Here is a 13,717-nt window from a genome sequence, read left to right on the forward strand (position 1 = left end):
AACATGCATTCTAAAAGGGACTCGGAGGTAGACGACTCCAAATGCCTTTTGAAAGTAGGCGCCATTCTTATTCTAAAAAGTGAAACATGCTTCAAGTCTACTTGATCAAACCTTTAATCCAACCGACGATCTACTCCAGAGGTTTGGGTGATTGTGGATGTCAGAGGTCCACTTTCAGTTGGTGGCGTGAACATTTGCGAAACCTTAAAGGTACTGATAAAGGCAAACATGCAGGGCTGTATCTTCTATTTCACTGTTGCTCAAGCCTGTGGTATTCATAGGGGACTATCGCGCACATGTAATTTAAAGCCCTGTCGCTGACTGCATGCCGAAACCTGTTGAATGACACGCATGTGATAGATTCCCATGAAACCAGTTTTAACCATGGCAGTAGCAAATTCAGTTAGAAAACCAAGATGCCTAGTTTATGGCACTTTGCCTTATTTTAAACACATTTTACATTTTCGTCTTATTTTTTTGTACGCTTCCACCCCCAAGTTCACATTACCGAAATCTGTCTAAAAGGCCTGATGGTTTCTTTTTTGAAATATGTTTACTTTGGTCCCTCAAGTGGTTCTCATGCTTTAATAGCCCCCCCCCCCCCTCGAATCCCCCAAAAGACTTGCCTATTAGCTAGTTTTTAAAGGCGAAACCTTAGTTTTAGTAGAGAAATTCTATGGAAAGTGCCAATCTCCCTGTTTGCTGAAAATGACCAGCATTTTGTCATGACATTTCTATACATGAATGATGGACACACAATGAATGTGAAATCTTGAGCTATCAAATATTTTGATTCATCTCGTCCCCTTCAAGCAATGAGGGGAATCTGCCTGGTTATGTAACGCTCTAATCCTTTCCCTCCCAGAGGGAATTGGAATTGGCCTCAAGCACATCTGTGAGGCTTGTGTCATTGGCTCAGACTCGTTCTAGGAAATCTTGGGAGTGCAGCTGCGTGGAGTACTGTGTTTGTCACATCTTTGGACTTGGTTATGGCAGGAGTGTGATCATGGATGTCTGGAGAACCGACCTTGTGACCCAGTAGATCTTATGCTGATTGGAAATGCAAGCTTTGTGACTTGATTTTGGTAAATGTACTGGAATAGATTAAAATGTTTAATACTTGGTCATGGAGAGAGGCACCCGTCTTATAGTGAACAAAAATATAAACGCAACATGTAAAGCGTTGGTTTCATGAGCTGAAATAAAAGATCCCAGTATTTTTCCATACGCTAAAAAAGCTTATTTCTCTCATTTTGTGCACAAATTTGTTTACATCACTGTTAGTGAGCATTTCTCCTTTGCCAAGATAATCCACCCACCTGACAGGTGTGGCATATCAAGAAACTGATTAAACAGAATGATCATTACACAGGTGCACCTTGTGCTGGGGACAAAAGGCAACTAAAATGTGCAGTTTTGTCAACACAATGCCACAGATGTCTCAAGTTGAGGGAGCGTGCAATTGGCATGCTGACTGCAGGAATGTCCACCAGAGATGTTGCCAGAGAATTTTATGTTCATATCTCTAGTATAAGCCGCTTCCAATGTTGTTTTTAGAGAATTTGTCAGTACGTCCAACCGGCCTCACAACCACAGACCACATGTAACCATGCCAGCCCAGGACCTCCACATCCGGCTTCTTCACTTGTGGGATCGTCTGAGGGAAGGGGTGGGGGGAGTGCTGAGGCGTTTGTAATAAAGCCCTTTTGTGGTGAAAAACGAATTCTGATTGGCTGGGCCTGGCTCCCCAGTGGGTGGGCCTATGCCCTTCCAGGCCCACCTATGACTGTGCCCCTTTTCAGTCATGTGAAATCCATAGATTAGTGCCTGCTGAATTTATTTCAGTTGATGACTTCCTTTTTATATGAATTGTAACAGTAAAATTGTTGGAAATGTTGTGTTTTTTAAATATTTTTGTTCAGTATATAGTCCAGATAGTAGTTTGCAGTTAAATATTTAATTTAAAAAATGAATGTATGACTTCAAGAGCTAGCCTAAAGCATAACTTCAAGAATCAATCTGATGTTATGAATACACGCTAGTTTTTCCCTGTCTGTACACTGGTCTCTTGATTCACTGACTTCTCTGTCCTTCTCCCAGGTTCAACTGCCACCATGGCTGAAATGGAAGTGGCTATCTCCCCTGCCCAGATCGAGACACTTCACCTCAGCCCCTCGCTGTCCTCCACCTCTACATTTTCCTGCCCTTCCTCACCTGGATCCTCTTCTTCCTCATCCTCCTGCTCGGACTGCTCCTCGGACTGCCCCAACCAGCACCAGTCCTCCTCCAGTCCCAGAAGCTCCAGCCCCAGTGGCTGTAGCAGCGGCAGCGATGGCATGCGGGGCTGCAGCCCTCCTTTGGACATCATATCTGAGGACGCTATAGAGCTGGACCTGGTCATTGACCCTGAAGTGGCCCTGAAGGCTTGCCAGGAGGTCCTGCAGAATGTCAAACTCCTGAAGGTTGAGGAAGAACCAGAGTTGTTGGAAAAGTGCAGCCCGCATAGGCGGCTGCCCAATGGAACAGTATACTTGGAGCCTTTCGACACGGGTTCGATTAAAGAGGAGGAAGAACAGCATGATCCTCTACAACAAATAATGCTACCATGCCCTCTGTCACAACAGCCTTGTGACACAGGTTCCATTAAAGAGGAGGAAGAGAGTGATGCTCTTCGACATATTCCCTGTGACACAGGTTCGATTAAAGAGGAGGATGAAGAGGAGGAAGAAAAGCGTGATCCTCCCCGACAAATTATTCCGACATGCCCTCAGTCGCAACAACAGAATGGCGACCAGTCCTCCGCAGCAGCCAAGCAGTCCTTGCTTTTACGGTTATTTGAGTCTAAGCTCTTCGACGTCTCCATGGCCATCTCCTACCTGTACAAGTCCAAAGAGCCCGGCGTCCAGGCCTACATTGGCAACCGCCTCTTCAGCTTCTCGGACGACGACGTGGACTTCCACCTGCCCCAGCTGCTCAACATGTACGTCCACATGGACGAGGATATGGGCGACGCCATCCGACCCTACGTGGTGCACCGCTGCCGCCAGAGCATTGCCTTCTCCCTGCAGACGGCATGGCTGCTCGGCGCCTACTCCTCCGACATGCACATCTCTACCCAGCGCCACTCGCGCGGCACCAAGCTGCGCAAGCTAATCCTCTCCGACGAACTAAAGCCCCACTCAGCTTCTAAAGGTGTGGCTCCAGCTGGTGCTGCAGCCGCCAGCCCTGGGCTGCGGGACGGTGCTCGGATTCACCAGCGGCACGCTGTGGAGCCGGCTCCCGACAGCCAAATCATCCCCGCCAATGCCTACCTCTCGCCTTCCAAGCGGACACACCAGCGTTCTAAGTCGGACGCCACGCATTGCACGAGCCTGGCGACTAGCCTCAAGAGAACAGCCAGCAACCCCAAGGTGGAAAGGGGCTACGATGAGGTGAGGGCCTTAACACTCGCTCCTCTTTTTGTATGACAAAAAGATGTTATCTGAGTTGGAGAGTATAGAAGATGTTAATTTTAATCATGTCTTCAATAGGCCTGTTGCCTACATGTTCTTTGTTAATAGTCACTATAGATGATCGAGCAGAGTAAACCCTGTGTGGATTTTAGTTGAGGAATCTGAGCCCCTACTCTGCTTACCAAGTTTTTCTCCATCTGTGTGTCAGTAGTAAATGTGTGTCCAACATAACACTGGGATCCAGCAAGTTAAATTTTGTTAAACTACACTGGATCGTGGCAGATCAGCAAGACTTTTATTCGCAGGTGCAGCTTTTGCTTGCGACTTACAGCATTTTCTTCCATGCCTCACAATAATATTACTTGTGGAAAAACTGTTCTGTCAAAATGGAACATTCTTTGGGACACAGGCTTACACATTTTGGATCTTCAGGAGCACTATTCCAGCTCTTTCTATGGTCTAGCCAGACTACCCTCAGTCTAACTAATAAAGAAGGGGGTGGGGTTAGGTAGCATCTGTCCCACATCTCCAGAGTTCCCTCCCTATTGTTTTGGATGTGCAGTCTACTCCCTCTTCTTTTTGGCTGGACTTCTCAGCCAGATTGCTCTGCAGCTGGTGTCAGAGGTCGGAGTGAGTTTGAGTCCCTCCCGAATGGAGCGCTTGTTGTAAAAATGGGTCACTTTCTATTGTTGCTGATATTCGACTGTTTACCAGATGCTATTGTGAGTATGTTTGTGTGTTGAGGAAGGATTTGTCAGTGTTGACCAGGGATATTGGCCTTGTGGTAAACCACATGAAAGCCATGCCTCTTGGTTGGAAGAGATACTATCAAATAGTGTGGTTTCCTTGTGAGTGCACAGGGAAAGAATGTCAGGGATAGTGTTTATCTGCTCCCCCTTTCTGGCCTTTCTGTCTCGCTTGACTGTCTGAACTGAAATCTGGCTTACAGCCTTCTTCCATCTCATCAGGGGATCAGTTATTTTATGAGAAAGACGGAACAATGTCCTGAACCAGAGCAGAGAGATGGTCACACTCCCTCTCCTCTCGTTTTATATATTTTACTCTCCTCTCACTTCCACCCCTTCTTTTAAATGTTTTTTATATACTTTCTGGGCAAGTGGACTCTCCCAGACATCTTGCTGAGTTATGAATTTCTCCCTACTTCCAATGTTCCCTCTTACCTCTAGTCTCTCTCGCTCTGCTGCCTTTTTTCATTGTTTTTTTGTTCCCGTTTTTGTCATCCTTTTTTAATATCCCCTAACCCGCCCTCTCAGCTAATATTCTTTCCTTCTTTCACTGTCCCTCACTCTGTTTTCCTCCTCTCCCTTCACCAGTTGTGCCTGCATCAAACCTCCCCGCTGGGATTTTGGGTGCTCAGGGATCCATGTCGGTGCTCTGTGAAGACTCCTGTAGAGCAGGTGGAGCCCAATAACGATCCACAGAACACAACCAACACCACAAAGGAGTTCAAGGGCGCATCACTCTATTGACTCTGGTCTTTAGGATGTATGAGCAAAGACGGGCAGAAACTGCATCTCCAATAGAAATCCCTGTCGTGCTGAACTGTGCTTGTGCAGGCCGTCAAATCAAAGGCACTGCTTCGATATAAAATTTGATGAAATTAAAAACGTGTCAGTCTCACTTTCACAAGGTTATAGTAATGACAGTTTGCGCTACTTAAGACATTGGCTCGAATCTATATTTTGCGTTTGAGAAAATTAATAATTAAGGATACATTTTTTTACTTCTCCCATTGACTTGCCAAACCCCGGTCTGCTTCGCAAGCGTTCCCGGAATCTCGCAGTGTTGCGCCTCTGGGTTTAGAAACTGATCACTAGTTGGATGGCAAGCAGTCCATTTTGCTTTGATAAATACTGTACTGATAGTCCTTATTGATGAGGCTTCACTCGCCATCTTGTTAGTCTTGAGCTGTGTTCAAATACTCATGCTAACCGCACTATTTGTGACAAAATGAGTATGTAGTACGCTTATTGGTCATAGGAGGAATATAGTTAGTATGCCAAAAGTTCCCGGATGTCGTACTACAATTGCCAAAGTATACAAGCAGTGGTCCATAATGCAATTCTCTAGAAAATGGGCGTAGCTTTACAACAATTTCAGATGAGAAGAAAATGGCGGAAAATATACAGTAAAAGTACGACGAGAGCGGATACATTTTCTGCTTTTAAGAAAATGTTGAGCAATGTAATAAGCTTGAAACTATGTCTAAAGACTGTTCACACCTGGTGGAAGACATAGGAAAAGGAATCTGGTTGATATCCCTTTGGAGGAATGGAGGAAAGGCAGGCAATGGAACAGGGATTTTTCAAAATAAGAGGCACTTCCGGGTTGGATTTCCTCAGGTTTTTGCCTGCAAAATCAGTTCTGTTATACTCACAGACAATATTTTGACAGTTTTGGAAACTTTAGAGTGTTTTCTATCCTAATCTGTCAATTATATGCATATTCTAGCATCTGGGCCTGAGAAATAGACAGCTTACATTGGGAACGTTATTTTTCAAAACATAAAAATACTGCCCTCTAGCTTCAAGAGGTTAAAGAAGGATTTTTAAGCCCTGAGACAATTGAGACACGGATTATGTGTGTCATTCACAGGGTGAATGGGCAAGACAAGATTTAAGTGCCTTCGACCGGGGTATGGTAGTAGGTGCCAGGCACACCGGTTTGTGTCAAGAACTGCAACACTGCTGGGTTTTTCCACACTCAACAGTTTCCTGTGTGTATCAGGAATGGTCCACCACCCAAAGGACATCCAGCTAACTTGACAAATCTGGGAAGCATTGGCATCAACATGGGCCAGCATACCTTTTCGACACCTTGTAGAGTCCATGCACTGACGAATTCAAATCAAATGTATTCATAAAGCCCTTTTTACATCAGTCGATGTCACAAAGTGCTATACAGAAACCCAGCATGAAACCCCAAACGGCAAGCAATGCAGATGAATTGAGGCTGTTCTGAAGACAAAAATGGGGGGTGCAACTCAATATTAGGGAGATTTTGTACACTCAGGGTATGTCCACCATTTTGAGCCACGCTTTAATGTGAGTGGGACGCCCCCGCAGTGCAGTTTGGGTGGGTGTTGCATAATGGTGCTTTTGTTTACAGTCTGGGCTTAGCTGTCAGTGTCCAGCATGCCCCCTCTGCCTCACTACTTCCCTCTTCCTGTACCCCCTGTGTAGTCTTGGCAACAAAGCTGCTGGGCTGGGGCACTGTGTTTGATTCGGATAGCTCTTTTATTTTATTTTTCCGGAGTGGTATTAAATGTAAAATACATTAGAAGTTTAACTATAGATGCAGCTGTCGCTTTACACAAATGATTGTAGGTTATATATATACACTGCTCAAAAAAATAAAGGGAACACTTAAACAACACAATGTAACTCCAAGTCAATCACACTTCTGTGAAATCAAACTGTCCACTTAGGAAGCAACACTGATTGACAATAAATTTCACATGCTGTTGTGCAAATGGAATAGACAAAAGGTGGAAATTATAGGCAATTAGTAAGACACCCCCAAAAAAGGAATGGTTCTGCAGGTGGTGACCACACACCACTTCTCAGTTCCTATGCTTCCTGGCTGATGTTTTGGTCACTTTTGAATGCTGGCGGTGCTTTCACTCTAGTGAAATGAGACGGAGTCTACAACCCACACAAGTGGCTCAGGTAGTGCAGTTCATCCAGGATAGCACATCAATGCGAGCTGTGGCAAGAAGGTTTGCTGTGTCTGTCAGCGTAGTGTCCAGAGCATGGAGGCGCTACCAGGAGACAGGCCAGTACATCAGGAGATGTGGAGGAGGCCGTAGGAGGGCAACAACCCAGCAGCAGGACCGCTACCTCCGCCTTTGTGCAAGGAGGTGCACTGCCAGAGCCCTGCAAAATGACCTCCAGCAGGCCACAAATGTGCATGTGTCTGCTCAAACGGTCAGAAACAGACTCCATGAGGGTTGTTGCCCTCCTACAGCCTCCTCCACGTCTCCTGATGTACTGGCCTGTCTCCTGGTAGCGCCTCCATGCTCTGGACACTACGCTGACAGACACAACAAACCTTTTTGCCACAGCTCGCATTGATGTGCTATCCTGGATGAACTGCACTACCTGAGCCACTTGTGTGGGTTGTAGACTCCGTCTCATGCTACCACTAGAGTGAAAGCACCGCCAGCATTCAAAAGTGACCAAAACATCAGCCAGGAAGCATAGGAACTGAGAAGTGGTGTGTGGTCACCACCTGCAGAACCATTCCTTTTTTGGGGGTGTCTTACTAATTGCCTATAATTTCCACCTTTTGTCTATTCCATTTGCACAACAGCATGTGAAATGTATTGTCAATCAGTGTTGCTTCCTAAGTGGACAGTTTGATTTCACAGAAGTGTGATTGACTTGGAGTTACATTGTGTTGTTTAAGTGTTCCCTTTATTTTTTTGAGCAGTGTATATACAAGTACCAGTCAAAAGTTTGGACACCTACTCATTCCAGGTTTTCTTTATTTTTACTCTTTACTACATTGTAGAATAATAGTGAAGATATCAAAACTATGAAATGGAATCATGTAATCTAAATATATTTGAGATTCTTCAAAGTAGCCACACTTTGCCTTGACAGTTTTGTACACTTTTGGCATTCTCTCAACCAGCTTCATGAGGTAGTCACCTGGAATGCATTTCAATTAACAGGTGTGCCTCAAGTTCATTTGTGGAATTTCTTTCCTTCTTGATGCTTTTGAGCCAATCAGCTGTGTTGTGACAAGGTAAGGGTGGTATACAGAAGATAGCCCTATTTGGTTAAAGCACAAGTCCATATTATGGCAAGAACCGCTCAAATAAGCAAAGCGAAACGGCAGTCCATCATTACTTTAAGACATGAAGGTCAGTCAATCAGGAAAATTTCAAGAACTTTTAAAGTTTCTTCAAATGCAGTTGCAAAAACATAAAGCGCTATGATGAAACTGGCTCTCATGAGGACCGCCACAGGAAACAAAGACCTAGAGTTACCTCTGCTGCAGAAGATAACTTCATTAGTTACCAGCCTCAGAAATCGGCAATTAACTGCACCTCAGAGTTAAAGTAACACACATCTCAACATCAACTGTTCAGAGGAGACTGAGTGAATCAGGCCTTCATGGTCGAATTGCTGAAAAGAAACCACTACTAAAGGACACCAATAATAATAAAAGACTTGCTTGGGCCAAGAAACACGAGCAATGGACATTAGAACAGTGAATCTGTCCTTTTGGTCTGATGAGTCCAAATTTGAGATTTTTGGTCCCAACCGCCGTATCTTTGTGAGACGCAGAACAGAAGATCTCTGCATGTGTGGTTCCCACCGTGAAGAATGGAGGTGGTGGTGTAGGGGTGCTTTGCTGGTGACACTGTCGGTGATTTATTTAGATTTCAAGGCACACTTAACCAGCATTGCTACCACCGCATTCTGCAGCGATACGCCATCCCATCTGGTTTGTGCTTAGTGGTATTATTTGTTTTTCAACAGGACAATGACCCAACACACCTCCAGGCTGTGTAAGAGCTATTTGACCTAGAAGGAGAGTGATGGAGTGCTGCAACAGATGACCTAGCCTCCACAATAATTTTTTTAAATCACCCGACCTCAACCCAATTGAGATGGTTTGGGATGAGTTGGACTGCAGAGTGAAGGAAAAGCAGCCAACAAGTGCTCAGCATATGCGGGAACTCCTTCAAGACTGTTGGAAAAGCATTCCAGGTGAAGCTGTTTGAGAGAATGCCAAGAGTGTGCGAAGCTGTCATCAAGGCAAAGGGTGGCTACTTTGAAGAGTATAAAATACATTTTGATTAGTTTAACTTTTTTTGGTTACTACATTATTCCATATTTATTATTTCATAGTGTTGATGTCTTCACTGTTATTCTACAATGTAGAAAATAGTAAAAATGAAGAAAACCTTTCTTAATGAGTAGGTGTGTCCTAACTTTTGACTGGTACTGTACATACAGTGCATTCGGAAAGTTTTCAGACCCCTTGACTTTTTCCACGTTTTTGTTACGTTACATCCTTAATCTAAAATTGATTAAGTAAATGTTTTTCCTGATCAATCTACACACAATGCCCCATAAAGATAAAGTGAATACAGATTTTTTGAAATATTAGCAAATGTATTAAAAATAAAGACATTTACTCTGACAGCGCTCCAGAGTTCCTCTGTGGAGATGGGAGAACCTTCCAGAAGGAGCGCTCCACCAATCAGGCCTTTATGGTAGAGTGGACAGACGGAAGCCACTCCTCAGTAAAAGGCACATGACAGCCCACTTGGAGTTTGCCATAAGGCACCTAAAGACTCGCAGACCATGAGAAACAAGATTCTCTGGTCTGATGAAACCAAGATTAAACTCTTTGGCCTGAATGCCAAGCGTCTGGAGGAAACCTGGCACCATCCCTACGGTGAACCATGGTTGCAGTATCATGCTGTAGGGATGTTTCAGCGGCAGGGACTGCGCGAATAGACAGGATCGAGGGGAAAGATTAACTGAGCAAAGTACAGAGAGATCCTTGATGAAAACCTGCTCCAGAGCACTCAGGACCTGACTGGGGCAAAGGTTCACCTTCCAACAGGACAACGACCCTAAGCACACAGCCAAGACAATGCAGGAGTGGCTTTGGGACAAGTCTCAATGTCCTTGAGTGACCCAGCCAGAGCCCGGAATTGAACTCGATCGAACATCTCTGAAGAGACCTGAAAATAGCTGTGCAGTGACGCTCCCCATCTAACCTGACAGAGCTTGAGAGGATCTGCAGAGACAAATGGGAGAAACTCCCCAAATACAGGTGTGCCAAGCTTGTAGCGTCTTACCCAAGAAGACTCTAGGCTGTAATCACTGCCAAAGGTACTTCAACAAAGTACCAAGTAAAGAGTCTGAATACTTATGTAAATGTGATATTTCAGTATTATTATTATTTTTAAATAAATGTGCAAACATTTATACAAACCTGTTTTTGCTTTGCCATCATTGGGTATTGTATGTAGATTGAGGGGAAATAAACGATTTTAATCAATTTTAGATTAAGGCTGTAATGTAACAAAATGGGGGGGACGTTAAGGGGTCTGAATACTTTCCGAATGCGCTGTGTGTGTGTGTACAAGTTTGGACACCACCTCATTCAAGGGTTTTTCTTTATTTTACTATTTTTCTACATTGTAGAATAATAGTGAAGACATCAAAACTATGAAATAACACATGGAATCATGTGGTAACCAAAAATTGTTAAACAAATCTAAATATATTTGCGTTTCTTCAAAGTAGCTACCAATTGCACACTTCCTCAAAACCTCCCCTTTTATTGTCCCCAGCACAAGGTGCACCTGTGTAATGATCATGCTGTTTAATCAGCTTCTTGATATGCCACACCTGTCAGGTGGATGGATTATCTTGGCAAAGGAGAAATGTTCACTAACAGGGATGTGAACACGTTTGTGCACATTTTAGAGAATCTTTTTGTGCGTATGAAACATTTCTGGGATTTTTTTATTTCAGCGTATGAAATATGGCACCAGCACTTTACGTGTTGTGTTTATTTTTGTTCAGTGTAGTTGGATTGGTTGCATTAAAAATAGACATTTTGGTGGCAGACATGCTTCAACATTGATTTATTTGACTGCTGTAAAATCAGTTGTACATTTTTAGACTGACTTCCTTATGAGATAAACTAGTACAGAGAAGCTATGTGTTGTCACCAGGGTAGCTCTGCCTTACGCAATGGTATTCTTACACGTGGCCATGTGTTCAACAATCACCTGGACTACAGGTGCAAAGGACGTCTGCTCTACTGCTGACGTTGCACTTTGCAAGGGTGCAGAATGTTCTGTTTCTCTTTTCAAAATAGATTGAATTACTATTTCTACTGTGTAGCACCTGCAACTTACCACAAGTGAGAAGTTAGTAACTGAGAATCACCTGCCTCCAAACACATTTGAAGTGAAAAATCGCCATTTCATTAAAATGTACTTTCTTGGTTCTGTGCATAGGTGCCAATATATTTGACCCCAACTGTAGAACAACAATGAATAGGACTGTGAAGGTCATATACCTTTGGAGGACGGTTATTGGTTGGTCAAATCACAATTTTGTATTTCATTTTTGTTCATTTTTCTCGTTTGACTGCATGTGCTGGTGCTGCAGGGAGGGGGGTGTTGCTAGAACATCTTGCTTGTTTCAGCAAGCAGCAACAAAGTTTCATGATGCATCAGGCTGTCCCGTCTTCAGTCAGCTGTTTGTTTCAAATCAAATCCAGCTTTATTTATACAGCACATTTCAGATATGGCTTGCAACGCAATGTGTTTTACATACAATAAATAAAAGCTTAAATATATTTACTACACAACAAATTCAATAAAAAGAAAATGAGAGAATGCCAAGAGTGTGCAAAGGGTGGCTACTTTGAAGAATCAAAGTATTAGTTTAACACTTTTTTTTTTGTTGGTTACTACATGATTCCATATGTGTGTTTTGATGTCTTCACTATTCTATAATGTAGAAAATAGTTTAAAAAATAAACCCTGGAATGACTAGGTGTGTCAACTTTGACTGTATGCCAAGTTGCTCTCTCAGAATATCATAATGTACCTGACTTTCTCCATTTCTGCTCTACCTTTCTGCAATTTCTCTTTAATTTAGTTTCCTCACTCATCCAATGAGCTCTCTGTTTGGTGTGGCCTCTTTCAGCTATGGCATCAATGGTTGCTCTTAATTTGCTATTAAAGTGATCAACTAAATCATCACAAGGAAGGCAGAATAAGTGGTGGAGTATTGTTCATACACTGTCTGTAGCAACTTCAGCTTCAGGAAAGCGTTTCTTTTCGTTCAAATATTTTTTATTGAACACACACAGGAATGGTGTATAGGTATAAAAGGCAGGTATACAATTTTTATCTAAACATAAAAGAGCAGACAGTAACAAAAAGACCCAGAGTTCTGGGTACAAAACAAATATTACAAAACAAGACATACAGAACAAGGACAGGTAGAAAGAAAGAGGGTAGGTGTCACCCCCCACTTATTCCCCCCCTTTATCCCTCCCCCGCTTCTTCCCCCCCTTTATCCCTTCCCCTTATTCCCCTCCCGACTGCTCGGGTGGCGAGGAAAGCGTTTCTTAATAATGCGTTAGGTATTACACTGCTATGGGCAACAAGGTAGTAAAAAATGCACTGTGGTGATCAGATAAATCAACATCCACAATAGAGGATATGTCAATATAAAGCCCCTTGGTAAAAACCAGTCCAGAGTATGGCTGCGGTTATGGGTGGGCCCAGTAACATGTTGGATAAAGTCCATAGAGCTCAACAGATTAATAAATTCAATGGCCTTGGAGTCAGTCTCTTTGTCAATATGAATATTAAAATTGCCCAACACAATGATTTTATCATAGTTCTCAAGGACAATAGTTCAGATAAATCAGGTAAGATAGTGGGGCAGTGCTTTGGTGGCCTATACAGGGTTAGGGCCAGCACTGGTGGCTGACGTTTTAAACAGAATAGCATGAAGCTCAGAAGACCCAAAGTTGCCAAAAGGAAATGTCCTTACATCTGAGAGCGTTAGTAAAAATAGAGGCTGTCCCTCCTTTTCCCTTTTCTGAGAATCAAAGGCTATAGTACTGGGGAGGCTTCAATAGGAGCGGCACTACAGTCTGATTACAGCCATGTTTCACTGAGAAACATGCAATCAACTTTGCTCAGTAATGAGGTCATTCACGAGGGAGGTTTTACTTGTGATTGCTCTAACATTTTTTTAAAGTGCCATATTCAATGAGTGTGGGCAACTCTGTCCCTGGGGCATCTGCCTTGAGGTAACCAATGGAATAACAACCAAATTATTAACGTTACAACCACTAGAAGGTGAAATTAAAGAGACATACTGTAAATTAGGTTACTAACAATAACCATAGTTCCATTTCTACAGGAGTTTATAAGATTTCCAAGTCCTCTTTTGCTTATTCTGACAGGGAGAAATGGAGCACTACCAGACCCTGTCCATCAGTCTCTAAAACAGTTTGCAGTGTTGCTGGAAATGATCCTGGAACCCCTGCTGTTAGAGTGAATCCCGTCTCCTTTTTAAAAAGTGCTGGTTGGTCCCACAGCAAATCGAAGTTGTCACAAAAAGAGACATTTGTCATTGCAACATCTCTTCAGGTACTCGTTCAGGGCAAAGAGTCGGGTGAAACATTCCAAGCCCCTTCGGTAGCACGGGAGGGGGCTAGAGATAATTATTCTCTTCCCT

The 13,717-nt window shown here is 43.4% G+C and overlaps 1 protein-coding gene across 2 annotated transcripts in view; it reads left to right on the plus strand.

Moving 5' to 3' along the window:
• The window catches only part of LOC120022136 (phosphatidylinositol 4-kinase beta-like), a 29,721-nt gene that overhangs the window by 5,673 nt on the left and 10,331 nt on the right, over positions 1-13,717 (plus strand). For both annotated transcript variants that reach the window (XM_038965986.1, XM_038965987.1), the window contains exon 2: positions 2,101-3,431. In XM_038965986.1, the coding sequence (XP_038821914.1) occupies positions 2,115-3,431 (1,317 nt within the window). In that variant the 5' untranslated portion in view covers positions 2,101-2,114. The remainder of the gene's footprint in view (positions 1-2,100; positions 3,432-13,717) is intronic.

Source organism: Salvelinus namaycush, chromosome 27, assembly GCF_016432855.1.
Source record: "Salvelinus namaycush isolate Seneca chromosome 27, SaNama_1.0, whole genome shotgun sequence".
NCBI lineage: Eukaryota > Metazoa > Chordata > Actinopteri > Salmoniformes > Salmonidae > Salvelinus > Salvelinus namaycush.